Source organism: Danio aesculapii, chromosome 2 (genome assembly GCF_903798145.1).
Source record: "Danio aesculapii chromosome 2, fDanAes4.1, whole genome shotgun sequence".
NCBI classification, from domain to species: domain Eukaryota; kingdom Metazoa; phylum Chordata; class Actinopteri; order Cypriniformes; family Danionidae; genus Danio; species Danio aesculapii.
The window spans coordinates 54,481,114-54,501,938 of record NC_079436.1 but is presented as its reverse complement, the minus strand read 5'-3'; the positions used below and the strand labels follow the sequence as shown (position 1 = coordinate 54,501,938).

General features: G+C 35.8%; 1 protein-coding gene across 1 annotated transcript in view; it reads right to left on the bottom strand.

Annotated features, from left to right (window-relative positions):
- ndufv2 (NADH:ubiquinone oxidoreductase core subunit V2) overlaps window positions 1-19,399 on the bottom strand; it is a 20,170-nt gene extending 771 nt beyond the window's left edge. Inside the window, exons 1-7 of the mRNA XM_056445788.1 lie at window positions 19,285-19,399; window positions 18,882-18,944; window positions 15,010-15,072; window positions 13,004-13,120; window positions 10,781-10,949; window positions 8,515-8,624; window positions 1,227-1,303 (exon numbers count right to left, since the gene is read on the bottom strand). Of these exons, the coding sequence (XP_056301763.1) occupies window positions 1,227-1,303; window positions 8,515-8,624; window positions 10,781-10,949; window positions 13,004-13,120; window positions 15,010-15,072; window positions 18,882-18,944; window positions 19,285-19,326 (641 nt within the window). The 5' untranslated portion in view covers window positions 19,327-19,399. The remainder of the gene's footprint in view (window positions 1-1,226; window positions 1,304-8,514; window positions 8,625-10,780; window positions 10,950-13,003; window positions 13,121-15,009; window positions 15,073-18,881; window positions 18,945-19,284) is intronic.
- Window positions 19,400-20,825: the final 1,426 nt, after the last annotated feature.

Here is a 20,825-nt window from a genome sequence, read left to right as displayed (position 1 = left end):
ATGTAAAAAACCCCAAATCTAATTAGTTTGCAAATTAAGTTATGCATAATAAAATGAAATGACGCAGGGAAAAAGTATTGAACACATGAAGGGAGGTGCGGAAAGGCAGTGAAAGCCCAGACAGCAGCTGCTTCAGTACAGCATCTACATTAGCAGGAGGATGAAACCAGGGTGGACATTTCAGCGGGACAATGATCCAAAACACAGCCAAGGAAAATCTCAAATGCTTTCAGAGAAAGAAAATCAAGCTGTAGAATGGCCCAGCCAGTCACCTGACTTGAATCCAATGGAAAATACAAAATAAAGATCAGATTTGGTAGACGAGACCCACAGAACCATCAAGATTTTGACACTGTTAAAGTCTGTGAAAAACTCACACCTGAGCAATGCATGTGACTTCATTCTCCATATGAGAGGCGTCTTTAAGCTGCAGCACCAAAAAAAGCCTTTTAAATAAAGTATTCAATACGTTTCAGTAGTTCAGCACTTTCTCCTTCTGTCACATAACTCATTTTTCAGATATTTTTTGTTTTGTCTTATTTTTATGTTTGTATTGTTTGGGTTTTTACCAAAATCTGCTTCAATTCCATGTCAACAGCTCCTTCAGAAATACTATTCCCAGGAAAAACATATCTTGTTTAATACTTATATTAATGTATATTATTTTTCCTCGCAGTAATTCCTAGGTCTGGATGAATTAAGTAACATCAGCATAATCCACACCTGTCCATGAAATACCAACAGTCTGAAATGGACATTTCGTTTCTGACAAGTGATAGATACAGAAAGACCAATCAAAACAGACTTGGCCAGCTAGCTGACCAACCAGAGCAGAGTTGGCTCACGGAAGGGAGGGGTTAACAAACCCTTGAGGCCTGAATTGATTCAAATGAACACAATCAAACCTTTGCGAAATGATTCTAATATTAAGTGCATATTCTGAAAATTACAATGTTTTTGGGCCTTAGGAAGGATTATACCAATTGTAGGGAACTGAAATTTAATATTAGGACACTTTAAAATACACTTTTGAATCGGAAATGCTTCTAAACTCATAGTTGTGAGACAAGGAGGGAATCTAATGCCATCTGAATCTTCACAGCCAATTAAAAAGCATTTTAAAAATCACTGTGGTGTTGATGAATTTTGATCAAGACATATCACGTAATATTAAAATCTGAAATGTGTGTGTGTGTGTGTGTGTGTGTGTGTGTGTGTGTGTGTACCTGGGTCCAGGAGGAGGAACCCTGCCTGCCTTCAGCTCATCAATAATCTGCTCCATGTCTGATGGTTTAAGATCCTCCTACAGAGCCAAGCGCAGAAACACACATTAATGGAGGATTCATTTACTTTTGCTCTTTCGCTGATCTCACAGATGAACCAAACTAATTAAGACCAGAAAAACTTTGCAGAAAAATCTATGAAATGATATTTAGTATACTGAGATAGTTGTAATGATAGTGATAGATGTAGTGATAATTGTAATGTTCCAATGTACAATGGCCTTAATATACACCACCTGACAAAAGTCTTGTCGCCTATCCCAGTTTTAGGAACAACAAATAATAACTTGACTTCTAGTTGATCATTTGGTATCAGAAGTGGCTTATATGAAAGGCCTCTAGATTATGCTTATTTTACCACAATAAAATATGACCATGCTTTGATTTAAAATGATTTAATTAGGACAGTAAGGTCTGACTTTGCTTAGACAAAAGTCTTGTCACTGAACAGAAATAATGTCCAGTATAGAATATAAAGTGATGCTGCAGTGGAAACAGAATGAATATTGTGTCTGACTCCATCATGAGCTTGGAGGACTGCATCCATACATCTCTGCAATGACTCAAATCACTGATTAATAAAGTCATCTGGAATGGCAAAGAAAGCGTTCTTGCAGGACTCCCAGAGTTCATCAAGATTCTTTGGCTTCATCTTCAATGCCTCCTCCTTCATCTGACCCCAGACATGCTCAATGTTCATGTCTGGTGACTGAGCTGGCCAATCCTGGAGCACCTTGACCTTTTTTGCTTTCAGTAACTTTGATGTGGAGGCTGAAGTATGAGGAGGAGCGTTATCCTGCTGAAGAATTTGCCCTCTCCTGTGGTTTGTAATGTAAAGGGCAGCACAAATGTCTTGATACCTCAGGCTGTTGATGCTGCCATCCACTCTTGCAGATCTCTCACACGCCCCCATACTGAATGTAACCTCAAACCATGATTTTTCCTTCCCCAAACTTGATTGATTTCTGTGAGAATCTTGGCTCCATGCGTGTTCCAGTAGGTCTTCTGCAGTATTAGTGATGATTGGAATGCAGCTCAACAGATGATTCATAGGAAAAATCTTCCTTCTGACATTTTTCCAACTAGAAGTCAACTTATTATTTGTTGCTCTTACAACTGGGATCGACAACAAGACTTTTGTTAAGTAGTGTATAATTACTTATAAAATTCAACCTGAGTGAATGACAAAAAGTAAAAATAAATAAATAAATAATAAGTTGTTTTTTTTAAACATTAAAATGACATTTGTTTGCAGAGAAAAAAACAACTATAACAAAACCCAACTTTAAACAGGATCATCAGGTTTGCCACAAAAATGTGAAACATCACAGTAGCCATTGTTTATTCATTGAATACTCATTGTATACAGTTTAAAGTTAAAATGATTATCCCCTCTGTGAAATTCTAATTGTTTTAAAATATTTCCTAAGTGCCGTTTTATAAAGAGAAGATTTAACGACACATTTTTAAACACAAGCAATTTAATAACTGATTTCAATTGTCTTTGCCATGATGACGGTACATAACATTTTACTAGTTATTTTTCAAGATACTAGTATTCAGCCTAAAGTGCCATTTAAAGGCTTAACTAGGTAAATTAGTTTATTTAGGAAAGTCATTTAACAACAATGGTTTGTTCAGTAGCCACAAAAAATTAAACAATAATAATAATAATAATAAATATATACAGTGTGTACGTAAAGAATTCAGACCCCCTTAAATTTTTCACTCTTTGCTATATTGTAGCCAATTGCTGAAATCATTTACGTTCATTTGTTTCCTCATTAATGTTCACACAGCACCCCATATTGAAAGAACACTGGAACATTGAATTGCTGACATTTTCGCAGATTTATTAAAAAACAAAAATTGAATTATCACATGGTCTTGAGTATTCAGACCCATATATTAAACTTAAAAAAATCATTTAAAACATTTTCTCAAAGAAAGAAATATTACTGTAAAACGCTGTTTAAAAATACCATTGCTCTGTTAAAATATTTGAAAACGATTTAAATTTCACAGGATGGCTAACAAGCCTTCAACTGTTTATTTATAGGGTTATTTATAGCGTTTTTATATTTACAAATAGTTTTAGATGATATAAATGAAGCATTTTTATTATACCCTTGATGAAATAACATTCAATGACTTTAACTTCAGTTAACACTTGTTGGGGATGTTTTCATCCACTCTGGGGTGATTCGAGTCTTAATTTGGCAACAACTTTCTCACATATTTTGGGAAAACGCTTTGAAATAAAAAAAGTAAATAACAATGCACTGGACTATCTTTTGGTTATGTTGATGGCTGTTTTTGCCAAATTGACTTCCATTATAAAGACATTTTTTGATTGCAAAGCCATGACAGCATATAATCGTGCAGTCTTGATTGTTGGTGGTTTTCCATGTTGGCAAGAGGTACAATTTGTAATTTTTAATGTTGATCATCAGTTATAGTGCAAAAAAGCTTAGTTTCTGGCTTTTAGATGGAGTATAGTGTGTGTGTGTGTGTGTGTGTGTGTGCGTGTGTGTGTGTGCGTGTGTGTGTGTATGTGTGTGAGAGATTAAAAGTGTGCACTACGAACCATGCCCGGGCGTGTTTCCCGGTTTGTTTGACAAGTGTGAGTGCTCCAAATTGGGCCCAGGTGTGGTTCAGTTGGCCATCCCTGGGCCAGTTGGAAGAGGTGTGCCAGAGCGCGGTTCACTTGGGCTCAGGTGCGGTACGCTTTTAGTGTGAGTGAAGAGCGTGCCTGAGCATAAAACTGAAGACTCTACGTCCCTTTTAAGTGATTGTTTCATTTGGATTTATTTATCATTCTTACTTTTCGATGAACACGAACTGTCATAGTTTATTAAAGATACAAGCCCCTCATTGCACGACAGCTGCACCTTCAGCAAACCTCCTAATACATACAGCACGAGGATTTCTATGATAATTTATGAGCGTCAAAAGTGGTGGGTCTGTTCAAAATATATGAGTGCATGTCACTGCATCCTAAATGACTAAACATAATACAAAAAAGTTATAAATAAAGCAATGTCCACGGTAATGAGCGAGAGCGCTTCTCTTCCTGTTAAACTGAACAGTCGCATCATCGATGACGTAAGCGTGCTCGGAATGTAAAAGCAGTGTGAATGCAGGCCGGTGGGGGAGAGGGGACAACCACGATTCGGCACAGTTCAAGGCAACTCTACCTGTACCTAGCATGCCCTGAGAGAGACCTTTGCACACTTACCTTGATGTTTGACAAAATGAAAAAAATAAGCTGCTCAGCTCTCAGAACATAGCAAACACAGTAAATGTATTTCTGCACACGCACTACAATCTGCTGTTTTACTCCACTGAACTCCATATAAAAGTCTGAAACCTTTTTGGACAGACCTATCTAAAGGGTTAATGCTGTCAACTGATGATCGACAGTAAAAATGACACACCTGCTAACAGGGAAAGCCAGCAACAATCAAGAATGCATGATTATATGGCTTTGCAATCAAGAAATGTCATTATAATGGAAGTCTATAGGGCAAAAATAGCCCCCAACATAATGAAAGGGTAGTCAATTTGTACAATACACAACGTTTAAGTTTAACGGCTTTAGTTTTAGTCTTGGACAAAACTAAGTCGGATCATTTGAAACTCAACTATCTGAAAACACCAACTGGAGTTTAAACCGCACCAGGGTCATGCAGATTTGATCTCACGTTTACCTCCACAATACAGAAAACCACAGCAGTGGAGGAGGATGATAAAAGTGTGAGCTCAGCAGACGATCGAGTGAGCGGATTATTAGCTGAGCGAGACCTGCTAACCCAGTTCAGGTGAGTGAATCAGGTTAACTATGGTAAACTGTGAGAGGCCACGGCTAATTACATCATTAGCGGTGGGTCACACAACAAGCTTAAACTGACACTCTGACCATAATATTCACCAGCGGTGTGTGTCGAGATCAAACTGCTAAATTAATCTCTATTTAAACACAACTGAAGACTATAATAGGATGATATCGCAATGTGCAAATCTGCAATAGTCACATTACAGGGTTTCTGCAGGTTTCACCAAGTTAAACTTAAGACATTATCAAGACTATTATGAATGAAATTTTTGATTTATACAGGGCTAAATGCTAAGGATTTTTTTCACTTGACCCATCAAAAAATAATTATAATTTATTATATTTAATAATAAAAAAAGGTCAGGTCAGTATTAAGCATGGGACAATAACCGGTTCAAGGTTTACCTCGGTTTGGAAAAGTCAAGCTTTTAAACCGCCTGAATTTTCTGATATACTGTTCCTATGGTATATGTACAGGGTTTTTTTGGTGATTATTTTATTTAGTTTTTTTTAGAGCAACAGTCTCTCCAGCAGAACATGACCCTCCACATCAAAAGCTACTGTTCCAAAATATTTTAAATGTTTCTTAAAATAAAATATATTGTGTTCAGTGGAGGAGAAGTTGTTGTTTCTTTACCAAGACATTTATAAAGATATCATATTTTAAAGGGCCCATAGTTTACCTGTTTTTTATGATGTAATATTAATATTATGGTTCTTCTGAGTGTGCCAGTTTAGGTTCAGTTCAAAACACAATTCAGATTGTTTTATTATAATGTGTTAAAAAGTGTCATGTTGGGGGCGTGTCCACAGTTCGCTGATTTAGGGGTGTGTTGCTCCACATGTAAATTAGTTTCGGCTTCCCGCCAACGTAACAAGGGGTGGGGCCATGAGCTCACCCGCTCTGTGTTTGCAACAGAGACTCAGAGAAGGAGTGAGAGGATCACCATTCAGTCGTACATGTACGACTTGGACACAGACCAAGCAGAGGGTACAAAATCATTTGTGTCTTTGTACAGTTTTACAGCCAACTGTGTGCTAGTTTCAAGTGCCGAGCTTGTACACAGAAACTAATAACCACGCACACTGAATTAACTTTGACTGAGGCACCGGATGCGCCGCTCGAAGCCACGACACGGCACACCAGACACTCTCTGTGGCGCGGCAGAAAAATGAAGTGTCCCGAATCGTCACTCCACGCATTTTTTAATTCTAAACATAGGTTTCTGCAGCGGTCCGCGGCGCCCAGCCGTCGACTTGAGTGTACCCTGATAGAAACCTATGTTTAGAATTCTAAAACGCATGCTAGTTAAGATCACAGGGAGCTTCTGGGATCTCGAGAAATGCAAACGGCTGAAGTATAAGGTAGACTCAATGAGAAGTACACATGTTTGCAAACCTACCTAAAGATACAACCAATAATTCTGATTAGAGCGATAATGTGGAGAATATTGATCTTGTGTTGAGCCCAATGAGCCTTGCATCTAAAAATAGAGCAAGGGTGTTCCTTTAGTGATATCGCTTCGACTCACGCTGAAAATGGCGGACGTGAATCAACAAACTGAGGATATGATGACGCGCCTGTCAATCAATATTGGTGGGCGGGGGGACCGCTCTCCTACGTAAAGTTCTGGTCGATCTGAAAACCGCTCCAATTGGTCCACCGTTTTTTTATGTTGTTAAATTGAAAAAAAAAAGCACTGGGTGTGCTTATATCACCCCAATATGACAGTCTATACACCATACATGCACATATGTCTGTCCAAACAGCTTGAAAAGTAGATTTTTCACCATAGGTGCCCTTTAAAGTAGTAATCATAATACCGTGATATTTTTATCCAAGGTTATCATACCGTCACAACCTTATACCGGCCCATGCCTTGTCAGTATCCTCAGCAGTAAATAAATGAAGAACAACTTTTATTGAGATGGATTGTTGGTAATTGTATGGGTGTTAATGGCCAGATTGGGTAGTTATATATCAATAAAGGAAATTTAGACCTGTTTAAAAAGATTTAAGACCTACAACAAAATATTTCAGTAGATGTAAGACTTTTTAAGGCCTAAAATTTAGCTTTTGAGATTAAGACATTTTTAGACTTTCTAAGACTCCGCGGATACCCTGCATTAGAGGATATCAAGTGATTTCAACCCAGTTGAACAGGAGAAATTCAAAAGTTTGCCACTTTAACAGAGATTAATTGTGTTTATTTATGCAATGAAGACTACACCGTGCTATTTTACATTAGATTATTGAATTTCTGTACATCAATAATGTTTAAAGTGCTGTTTATTTCATTTTTATCTTTGTTCTTTATTTTGCTTTATTTTTATTATATATAAAAATGATATTTTGTAATGTACAGTTGAAGTCAGAATTATATTAGTTAAATTTGAATTATTTTATATTTTAATTTCTTTAACATTTTTTTCTTTCATCACATTTCTAAACATAATAGTTTTAATAACTAATTTCTAATAACTGATTTCTTTTATCTTTGCAGTTTTAACCCACCAGTCCTATTGCACCCAACCCGGTCTGAGCTGAGATCAAACCGGCGTTTCTTTGCATAGGAGTCTGTTGCTCTAACAAGGAGGCTAAAGACCATGGCCTCTAGCGTCCATCACTACAGCACCTTTTGAAGTCAGGAGAGTGAGGTTTACCTGCACAGCATTTTGCTTGCTGGCCTGGTTACACTCGCCCCCCAAACCTCACTCCCATCCCGGACGAGCCCCCACTGGTAAACCACTAGTCCTATTGCACCCAACACGGTCTGAGCTGGGATCGTACGGGCGATTCTTTGCATGGGAGTTGACTGCTCTAACAAGGCAGCTAAAGGCCCCTGCCTCTAGCGTCTGTCGCTAGAACACCTTTTGAGGTCAGAGGAGTGAGGTTTACCTGCACAGCACTTCGCTAGCGTGCTTCCATTACGCTGATGATTGTACATAATTTTCACTAGATATTTTTCAAGATACTAGTATTCCGCTTAAAGTGACATTTTAAAGGCTTAACTAGGTTAAAGTCAGGGTAATTAGGCAAGTTATTCTATAAGGATGGTTTGTTCTGTTGACAATAGAAAAAAGATATTGCTTAAGGGGCTAATAATTTTTTATCGTCTTTAAAAAATTTAAAACTGCTTTTAATCTAGCCGAATTAAAACAAATAAGAAGAAGAAAAAATATTATAGGAAATACTGTGAAAAATTCCTCGCTCTGATAAACATCATTTGGGAAATAATTGAAAAAGAAAAGAAAATTCTAATAATTTTGACTTCAACTATACATAATGACCTTAATACTCATATCAATAACATACAAATCTTGCTAACGCCCTGTTGACATTAAAACTCTCCTCTCATCAACACACACTCAAAACAAGTCTGTGATCATACTCACATAATAGTTATCGTTGATTTGGACCATCGGTGCGTTCACACAAGCTCCGAGACACTCCACTTCTGTCAGCGTGAATAATTTATCTGCTGTGGTTTGCCCGACTTTAATACCTGACAGGAGAAATCACCTTTAGGTTACCAAATTAAACACAAATCATTGATTACTTCTCCTTTAATTGTTTTTTATTCATATTTTGTCATTTGAAACTTCAATTAAATGGTCAGTATTTTTGTTGAATGCAATTAAAGATAATTCAACCAATATTGTAAATTGATTACCATTATTATTATTAATCGATAGATAAGATAAGCAATTTATTATTAGATATTAGATTGTTAAATGGGTCAATTAAAATCAGTTTTACTTTTGGTGTTATTATAGTAAAGTACTTCTGTGGTATGTTGACAAATTCAACTATGAAAATCAATTATAATGCAACTAGAACAACGTTCATTTTGCTTCGGCTTAGTCTCCATTTCAGAGGTCGCCACAGTGGAATGAACAGCCAACTATTCTGGCATATGTTTCACGCAACGGATGCTGTGTAAAACCAGACAGAATAGTTGGCGGTTCATTCCGCTGTGGTGACCACTGATAAATAAAGGGACTAAGCCGAAGGAAAACGAATGAACAGCAAATAAATTAAATAATCATTTACCAAATAAATATTGTCTATAGTTTTAAGTACGTTTCATTTTAGATTTACTTTTAGTAACTCTCTAAAAAACATCAACATAAGTTAAAATGAAATATAAACATTATAGATGTTTTTAATACTTCATTATATTTGGGTTCATGTTTAATTAAAGCAACTAAAATATCTTGTTTGTGTTGCACGGAGAACAAAAACATTTCAGATGCTAATAATAGCAATGCAAAAACAAGCACTTTTGTTCACCAGAAGAATAAAAATATTAATAGCTTCTGATTTTGTTTCTCAATAAAACGTCATGTTCTCAAATAAAGAATATTGCAAAGCCTCGGTGTATTATTCCAGCTTCTTCAGATACAGTTGAAGTCACAATTATTAGCCCTCCTGAATTATTAGCCCCCATATATATTTTCCCCAATTTCTGTTTAACGGAGAGAAGCTTTTTCAACACATTTGTAATCATAATAGTTTTAATAACTCATTTCTAATAACTGATTTATTTTATCTTTGCCATGATAACAGTATATAATATTTGACAAAATACTAAAAGTGACATTTGAAGGCTTAACTAGGTTAATTAGTTTAATTAGGGTAATTAGGCAAGTCATTGTATACACCAAAAGAGGCGAGAGCGTCAAAGTAGCCGGAAATCATTCATTTTCAATGAGAGCCGGCAGCGAGGAGCAGCGCGGCGCGTCTTTGCCGGTGTGGGCGACAAGGAGAGTTGAAATCAAGTCAACTTTATAGAAATGAGCTCTGACGTGGTTCGGCGGCAAGCAATCAAAATGAATAAGTCCACCGCTTGGGAGGAGTTCAGAGAACACAGACCTGTGAACTTTGGTTCTGACCACAGTTGTTCCCAAGGGTTTGATTAGTGCGGTCGGCGTTTTTTCAATTATTTACAATGTTTTCTTACAGGAACATGCATTAAATAAGTTACTGGCGAGTTACTGATGTGCATTAATGTTATATATATATATATTTATCTTTAAAAATCTCATGCGACAGTACAAAACAGTGTTGCTGCTTCAGGATATTTCAGACATATGGACATATTGGATAATTATGTGGAGCAAAGCCGCAACACATGCAACTTGATCTTCCATTGTTAAATGAATTTGATAAGAAGTGCGCAACATTTTCATGCTAGAAAGTATGTTTTATGCAGGAATGTAACTGATATGATGCAATGGCTCCTTATGAGGGTCAATGTAGCGAATTTTGACGCTTTCGCGGCCGGAGCTGAAGGCAGACAGCGTTGTTGCCAGGGCGGCCAGAGCAACCTTAGACGCTCACCGCTTTCAGTGTGAACATACAGTAAGGATGGTTTGTTCTGTAGACAACTGAATAAAAATATTGCTTAAGGGGGCTAATAATATTGACTAAAATGATTTTAAAACAATTAAAAACTGCTTTTATTCTAGCCGAAATAAAACAAATAAGAATTTCTCCAGAAGAAAAAATATTATAGGAAATACTGTGAGAAATTCCTTTCTCTGTTAAATATCATTTGGAAAATATATGAAAAAGAACACAATTTAAAGGAGGTCGAATAATTTTGACTTCAACTGTATATTGACATTGTAAGTGTGTTTTGATGGTGTCAAGGATTACCCAGTTTGTTTTGGATGGCCTCCAGGATGCTGTCGGAGTCACACAACATGCACGGTGTGGTGGTGCAGATCTGGATGTGGTATTTGCCCACCGGCTGACGGAGGAACATTGTGTAGAAAGTCGCTACTTCGTAAACCCTCATAGGAGCAATGTCCAGGACCTCTGCCACCTGCAGGACAAACACACAATCACAGCAGGGAAGAGACCAAAAGATTCAGTGCAAAAAACAACTAACAACACAATAAAAACAATAATTCATTATAATAAAAGAGTACAACAGGACATTAGGATTTATTTGAGTAAACTAAAACTATTTTAGTGTCTTGAAGAAAAAGATTAAATAAAATAATAATAATATTGAACTAAATAAAATAATAATATTAAACTAAAATTAAAGCACAATTATAAAACTAATAAAATTACAGTATTATCCTAAGCATACTAAAAAAACACAAATTATCATCAATTAAAATGTACTTTTTAAATATTTATATCACCAATTATCATAATTTTTAATATTATATTTATATATAATTATAAATTATTAATATTAACATGATCATTATTTTGCAATTACATTAATACCAAAGATTAAATATTATGTAATGTTTTGGCAATGTAACATATTAAGGTAATTTAATTTAATGTACTAATTTAATGTAATGGATAATAATACCTGATTTTGTTAATAGATGAATGTCATGCATGTCATGAAACATGAGTGGCTTAGATAAATATATTGCACAAAATCCCATACATTTTAACAACTAATGTTTCACAGAGACATGCATCACTAAAAAAAATGATATAAATACCCTCTAAAATGATTAGTCAGATATTATTAAAAAATGATCAAATAAATGTAATCTTTATTTATTCAAATAAATCATTGTTAACTGAAATAAGAAATTTTAAAATCTGTTCATTTAATTTCTTAAATAAAATATAACTAAGAAGAAAAAAATAAAATTATATATATATATATATATATATATATATATATATATATATATATATATATATATATAGATAGATATATATATATAGATATAGATAGATAGATATATATATAGATATATAAACTGTATACTAGGGTTGGGTTGATAGGCGATGCCTTTGTCCATCACTGATGGCCGATAGACATCACGATGCTGAGCCGGCATCTTGATCCTCCGCCCCGCCCCAGTCACAGCAACAGCCCGCTTGCAAAAAATACACACTGAGGCCCCGTTTACACTGATATGTCTTAGTTTTAAAATGCCATTTTAGAACAAAAATGATCCTCGTCCACACTGGCGTTTCATCTAGCATTTCTGAAAAGCCCTTCTTCCACACTATACCGCGAAAAACGCACATCACGTGACCACACAGACACACGTCTGAGCTCCAGCAGTCAGCGGGTGCTTTGAGCACAAAAACCCAGAGAGCAGTGCACGTTGGACAGTTTATCAAGGATGTACCGCTGGATTACATCTCACTATAGTTGTTAAACGTGATATTTAATGAACCTTTAATTAACCTCGTCTATATGACACTTCGGTCCTTTGAATCTATCAGGTAACGTGTCACAGCGTCAGTACACTGCTTCAATCTTTCGCTTTCATGCTTGTACTTAATATTTTAGTGAAGACCTCAGATGCTGTTGGTTGGTTCCTGTTGGTTGTGCACCTTTTTTACCAACCAAGTTTGTCGACGCCATTATAACGACACAGATCACTCTGCCTATTCATGCCAGAATCCAGCAGAAAAAGTGATTGACAGGTGGTAATTTGTGTGTAACTTCTCTTCATTTATTTATGATTTGGTTATGGGTAAAACTAAGACCATGCGGGTCAGGTAGTTGAAATGGTAGGCTACAAATAATTCATTTGTTATGAATTAATTAATTATTTATAAATATTTAATTCACCGCCACCTATGACGACGATGCCATCATCCATCGCGATGTTTCATATTAGACATTGTACGATGCTAAATTGATCGACATCGCCCGACCCTAATTCATACATTAAAATCTAATATTTCGTAATATAAATGACAAAATCACAACATCATTTTAAAAGCTTTACCTACAAATATAAAGAAAACAGAAAAATAAATAAAAATAACACTGACCAGGCAGCAATTTCTAGTCAATGAAATAACTAAAAAATGTCACTATACAGCAATATTTCCACGTAAATGGTACTTTTTAAACATCTGCATGTCTTAGTATCCTCTCACCTTGTTCATGGCAGAAATAGGAAGCCATCCATTCTGCCTCTGAGCCAAATCCAGCACAGGAATAGTAGCGCCTGCCTTGTGTCCTTCTGGGTAATTATTAATGATGGCCTCAACTCGCTGTTACAAACCAACACCAGCAAAAACATATCATTATAAATATATATACATACATACACATCCACATGAAGCTATAAACACTGAAATCTTCACAATAGGGCTGCACAACATTTCATTTGAACATCGATATTGCAATGTGATCATTCGCTATAGTCACATCGCGAGTATTATAATTGATCCAAGTGTTTTCTGAGGTCTGTGACTGTGTGAGGGTTTTAAAAGCATTCAGGCATAAGAAACTGTACCGTTTGTAACTCTGGCAAATTAAAAAAAGGATTAATTTTAATCAAATTAATTGTTTATAAAACAAAGAGTATGCAGTATTACCTTTGACATTTGATTATTCAATTACTGTTTACCTGAATCCAGCTCAACAGAAAACAATAAAAAGCTGCTTATTTCATTTTATCTATGCTTGTAGATTTTATGCATATGCACTCCCTACAGAATCATCCCAATCAATGTTTGCAAATAGTTATGCAACTAATCTAGTGAAACTGTACTCAACGGCCACTTTATTAGGTACACCTGTCCAACTGCTTGTTAACGTAAATTTCTAATCAGCCAATCACATGGCAGCAACTCAATGCATGTAGGCATGTAGACATGGTCAAGATGATCTGCCGCGGTTCAAACTGAGCATCAGAATGGGGAAGAAAGGCGATTTAAGTGACTTTGAATGTGGCATGGTTGTTGGTGCTAGACGGGCTGGTCTGAGTATTTTAGAAACTGCTGATCTACTGGGATATTCACGCACAACCATCTCTAGGGTTTACAGAGAATGGTCTGAAAAAGAGGAAATATCCAGTGAGCGGCAGTTCTGTGGGCGCAAATGCCTTGTTGATGCAAGAGGTCAGAGGAGAATGGCCAGACTGGTTCCAGCTGATAGAAAGGCAACAGTAACTCAACCGAGGTCTGCAGAAGAGCATCTCTGAACACACAACACGTCCAACCTTGAGGCGGATGGCCTACAGCAGCAGAAGACCTCACCGGGTGCCACTCCTGTCAGCTAAGAACAGGAAACTGAGGCTACAATTCACACAGGCTCACCAAAACTGGACAATAGAAGATTGGAGAAACGTTGCCTGGTCTGATGAGTCTCCATTTCTGCTGCAACATTCAGATGGTAGGGTCAGAATTTGGCGTCAACAACATGAATGGATTCATCCTGCCTTGTATCAACGGTTCAGGCAGGTGGTGGTGGTGGTGTAATGGTGTGGGGAATATTTTCTTGGCAAACTTTGGGCCCATTAGTACCAATTGAGCATCGTGTCAGCACCACAGCCTAGCTGAGTATTGTTGCTGACCATGTCCATCCTTTTATGACCACAGTGTCTCCATCTTTTGATGGCTACTTCCAGCAGGATAACACACCACATTATGAAGCATAAATCATCTCAGACTGGTTTCTTGAACATGACAATGAGTTCACTGTACTCAAATGGCCTCCACAATCACCAGACCTCAATCCAATAGAGCACCTTTGAGATGTGGTGGAACGGGAGATTCGCATCATGAATGTGCAGCCGACAAATCTGCAGCAACAGCATGATGCTATCATGTCAATATGGAGCAAAATCTCTGAGGAACATTTCCAGTACCTTGTTGAATCTATGCCATGAAGGATTAAAGCAGTTCTGACGACAAAAAGGGGGTCCAACCCGGTACTAGTAAGGTGTACCTAATAAAGTGGCCGGTGAGGGTATTTTACAGAATGATAAAATATCGCAATGCTAGATTTTTTTTTCTAGTACTATGCAGTGTACTATTCACAATATTTATATTATTAGGGAAAAGGTGCAAACAATAACAGAAAAAAAGCTTGTGAATGACCAGCCTCAAATTAGTTCATGTTATGACATCAAAATAAAATATACATATATATTCACCTTCATGTTTTCAGGGGTGAACTCAAACGGGATGTCTGGATTGTTTTCTGGTGTGTCTCTGTGCTGGAATAATGAACACAGAGAAATAACTCATCAACAACAAATAATCAGCTGCAAAAACTATGAGCCCAACATTGTGTTTTTTCTTACATACATGCACTGAATAATTCAACAAATTATTGATTCTTATGTGAAGTGTACTCACGGGTCAAAAAAGGCTGGTATTTGTATCAAACTACATAGAAATAAAGTCATTATTATTATTATTATTATTATTAATTCACATGTTATAACTAGGCCCACATAGAATCTGCGCACAAAGAAATACACAGATTTGTTTAGCCCATCATTTAGTCTATTTACTTATATAAATGTTTAAATATATCCATTCATTCAGCTATTATATCAATTTTATTACCTAATATCCAACAGGTTATTGTTTACATTTGTGTATTTGAAATAAATGCACCTGTTGGCTTCTGTGCATGTACTTGTGTTCTGTTGAATAGATTTAAAAAGAGTGTTTTCTTTGGGCAGGTAAATTTAAAGGTACAGCTCATATATCTTACTGCTTGTATTAAAAGACAAAATTGTATTATTGTGTTGTAAAGTCAAATAAAAAAATCGTGGATGGAAAGCATCATCAATGCACAGAGATGTCAAACTGAACTGAACTGATGACATGATAATCGTAACTGAACCGTGACACCAGTGTAATACACTAATTTTGTGGTATACAAGCTTAATTGTTACACTAAACGGCAGTTTAGTGGGTGTTTTCTATAATAATATTTAATTAATTCATATTTATAAAAATCTATGACAGTCATTATATCTGGGTTTTTTTGCTCAAACAAAATATTCAATTTGCTGAATTCCACTTGAAAGCTGTAATACACTTTTTGTTTTTGATGCTTTAAAATCCTCTCATGTTTGACCCATATAAAGCATTAATTCATTAACCCATTTTCCTTCAGATTAGGCTCTGATTAATCAGTGGTCACCACAGCGGAATGCACCGCCAACTTCTCTAGCATATGTTTTATGCAGCAGATGGCAACCCAGCACTCCTAATAGACCACTATAATAGGCCTATGACGATATCTATTTTTTGTCGTTCGATATATTGCACTAAATATTTTGCGATAAACGATATATTTGACCATTTTATGCCACTCATTATATAATGCCAGAATGACAACATAATATCATCACAATATAAGTACACTCTTCCAGTGAAGACATCATATTTTATTCATAAGAATATTTCATTGAATTATAGCCATTTTACTAACATAATAATGAGGCACTGAAATCAGAATGTGAAAGTGCATATCCTAAATGAATAACAACAAATGTTAACAATAAAGTGCAAGGTAAAGAGTAACAGAGGCTGTGATATCTGCTACCAGATCAGCTGTCAGACACCCACATGAAAATATACTCTAGTAATTTATAGTAAATACTATGGTGTTTTTAACCATACTGACACCTCCAATAGAGATAGAGATGTTGCACAATCAGCTAAAATGTTACTAGAGTTGGTTTTTATGTATGGATGATAATTATTGCATCAATAAAAATGATTGAGGTCATGTCCATGTGTTGTGTGATAAGTCGATATGTTTATTATTGTGACAGGCCTAGACTATAAACAATACAAATTACTTTAAAGCAGTTTCAGAGTTATAAATGAGAATAAACTATACTAATGTTGCAACGTTATTCAATTATGAAACACATTCAAGTATAAAGCAACTCTAGAAAACACATCAGTTTAAGTCAGTTAAAGGTGCAGTATGTAAGTTTGACACCCAGTGGTTGAACTAGGTATTGCATTCCTGGATCAAAACAAATGCAAGCGCAGGTTGCCAGATTGAGGACTAACAGGAGCGAGTCTGACGATCGAGCCTTAAGGCGGATTTAATCTGTGTTCTCAATAAAAGCAACAGCATGTGATGGAAGGAATATTGTCCATATTAAAAGGTGTTTTTGTTCTAACCAGAAATGGCAGAAATGGCATTTATTTCTTGCAGTTGAACAACAGAAAACTGACAATGATCACCTCAGGTACACCTCATGTGCTTTATGCATTGTTAAATGCCAATAATGTGAGTTTGAATGTCATTTTACATGACATTTATTGCCATATACTGAAAGCAGCAGCAGATAGTTCACCTCAGATCTTGACAATAAAATAAACCGTTTGAAACTGAAATTCAGAACTGCGACTTAGTGCAAGCCAACACATACCAGCGATTCAGCATCTACATTTAACATTTAATAATGTTAAAGAGGTTTAATATGTATTTATTAGATTGTAAACCTTACCATTTCTCTGGGGTGCAGTAAGTGCACTATTCTGTGCTTCTGAATGGCTGTATTTATTTCTGTCATGTTTCGTCTAGGCATGGGACGATAACCGTTTTAAAGGTATACCACGGTTTGGAAAAGTCAAGGTTTTAATACCGCCAAATTTTTTGTAATACTGTCCCTAAAGCATTTGTACGATTTTTATTTACTTTTTGTTTGTTTTTTTAAGAACAGTATCTCCATCAGAAAAAAAAATGCAAATATGCCGTTGACTTGAATTTAAAGAAATCTGTGTTTTTGAAACTAATGAACACAGCAGAAGTCAATGATTCATTTGAACTATATTGACCTTATTCTACATCGCGGAAGTGCGCTCGTTTTTGCGATTGTTTTAGAACTTCCGATTCAGCTGCCTATGGGAGAAATGACTAGAAATAATAAACGGCAGAAAACGGTAAAACTACTCGCTCTACAAACAAGTGTTTGCATGACTATACATAAAAAGTAAATAATATAATACGAAAAGATCAGTTTGCAACATCAAGCAGCATAACGAGCTGTTTTTAACCTCTAAAAATGAATGGAAGTGAATGAGATCGGAAGTTTCGAGCCAAAACGATTCAAATGGCTGCGCATACTCATACGCGGAGAATAAGGTGAATAGTCTGACGTGTCTATTACTCCAAAATATAATAAATCAAATAGAATATATTGTTTTCAAAGGTGAAAAAAAGGTTTTGTTTTTTACCCAGACATTTAAAAAGGATATATTTTAGAGCAGTGAGCACAATACCGTGATATTTTTATGCAAGGTTTCATATCATCAGAATCTTATACCAGCCCATGCCTAGTTTCATCTGGTGCAAACAGCCAATTGCAAATTGTATCAATAGCGTGTTGTTAGGACACAGGATTACAATCTAACCTGCTCACCTAATGTTTATGTTAGTAATATTTACATTATTTGCTAATTAATAACCACCTCATGTGGAACACTTAATCTGCGTCTCATTTTGGAGTCTGCTACTGTCCACCAAAGGTCGCATTTCAGGCTTTGAGAGCCTTCCTGCCTGAATGAATGAATGAATGAATGAATGAATGAAATATTCGGTTTTCCAGCAAGGCAACCCAGGGTGATGGAATATAATTGGCTAAACTGGCAGTGGGCGGGTTAAAAGAACCAAAACAAAGACAGCGTTCCAGCACGTAACTCATATTTTCAAAGCAGAATATCTGACTTCAGCACTGCTTTTCAGATAAACAAGAATGCTCACTTAGCATGTTTCTTAAATATCTGCAAACACATAGTAGTATTTTAGAAGAGTCAAAAACTTACATAAGTCACCTTTAAATAGAGCTAATGTTGCTTTGAAGTCATAGTAGCGTAATAAAAAATACAGAGACCGTGTCACAAGTTGTCACTGTTCAAAAATAAACTAATGTTCGAATGTAAAACCAACTTTACCTCAGTATAGTGTCAGTGCAGTCAAATCTCACGTCTCTCATAAATAACAATACAAAAATACTGCTAAAAAAGACAACAAAACTCAAAGTCTTACCACAAAGATTCCTCCAGCTCCTCCTCGAGCTGTTGTCTGATGTAGACTCCGCACCTGCCTCGCCTGAGGAACAATGAACGCATAATATTTGATCATTTTCATACACATTTATTGATCGATTCTGTTTTTTCCGCTTACTTAACCGGTCATAGCTTCTAGTAACATGTTGTAAAGTAAGATATTAGAATTATTCACTGCTTTTAAACACTGTCTAGCTAAATTTGGAATGATTAAACATTATTTTACTGACATATAAACACTATCAGGCCTGATTATTAGCTGCTAGCCCATTAGCTTCATGCCCTTGCACAGATGTCAACACTGTTTAAATCTAGAAGTCTAACGCAGTTTATCAAAATACCGCACGAATAATTCGATTAAGACATGTACTAAATAAACGTACCGTATAAGAGACGGCAGAGCGCAGGGTTGAGGATAAAAACATATTTTTAACGCGCTCGGTCACACTAAACACAAGCAATGGCGGTCATCAAGTCTCGCGAGTTCGATTGAGCAAGTCTGATCACGTATGCTGCGAATGCAGAGTCTGTATAATGGAACACCGAGAGAAGATAAAAATAACACAGACGCACATTGTGTTCTTGACATGCCGGAATAAAAATAACGGAGACAATTAGCGTGAATGCTTGTAGAGAGTGTTTTCAAATGCTGAAATCAAGGGTTATTAAAACGTAAGCATGGTGTTTTAAATATGACGGATAGGAATAATAATAATAATAATAAACAATAATAATAATAATTGTTATGATAATTCATTCATCCATTTTCTTTTCAGCTTAGTCCCTTTATTAATCAGGGGTCGTCACAGTGGAATGAACCGCCAACTTATCAACATATGTTTTCCGCAGCAGATGCCCTTCCAGCTGCAACCCAACACTGGGAAACATTCATACACTCTCATTCACACACATACAATACGGCCAATTTAGCTTATTCAATTCACCTGTACCGCATGTCTTTGGACTTGTGGGGGAAACTGGAGCACCCGGAGGAAACCCAAGCCAACACGGGGAGAACATGCAAACTCCACACAGAAATGCCAAATGATCTAGCTGAGACTCGAATCAGTGACCTTATCTTGCTGTGAGGCGATCGTGTTACCCACTGCGCCCTGCAATGATAATAATAATTATAATTAAAATAAATAAAATATATAATAAATATTAAATAAGACGGTGCGGGTGACTCAGTGCTTAGCGCTGTCACCTCACAGCAAGAAGGTCGCTGGTTCGAGTCCCGACTGGACCAGTTGGCACTTCTGTGTGGAGTTTGCTTGTTCTCCCCATATCACATATTTTGTTATTATATACATTTATAATATTATGTTATATAATATATAATATAATATAATATAATATAATATAATATAATATAATAAAAATATAATATAATATAATATAATAAAAATATAATATAATATAATATAATATAATATAATATAATATAATATAATATAATATAATATTATTGACCTAAACATTCAGATTTTGTGCATTAATTTTTTTTCTTTTATCTAGAGAAATTCCCCTATTTTATAAGTAAACAACATTGCTGTGTGAAAAACATGGCCACTTTTCCAGGAAGTCTCAGCGTGGGCATCATTTCCAGCTCCAAGAGTGGGAGGAGAACCAGTTACAATAGAGGACAGATGAGTCATGAAAATCTGGACAGAGAGACTTTTATTTTATTTTCATTAATTATAAAAAAATAATAGAAACGTTTATTTGAAATCAAAATACTGTGTATACATAATAAAAAAATCTAAATTACTGTGTCATTTGTATTCTTATTAAGAATAATATAAATTTCTTTAAGGACTCATGTGAGTTGATGAACCATGAAAATCTGGACAGAGACTTTTACTTTATTTTCATTAATTATTGAAATTAAAATAGAAAGAAATCCTTTATGTTTAATCAAAAT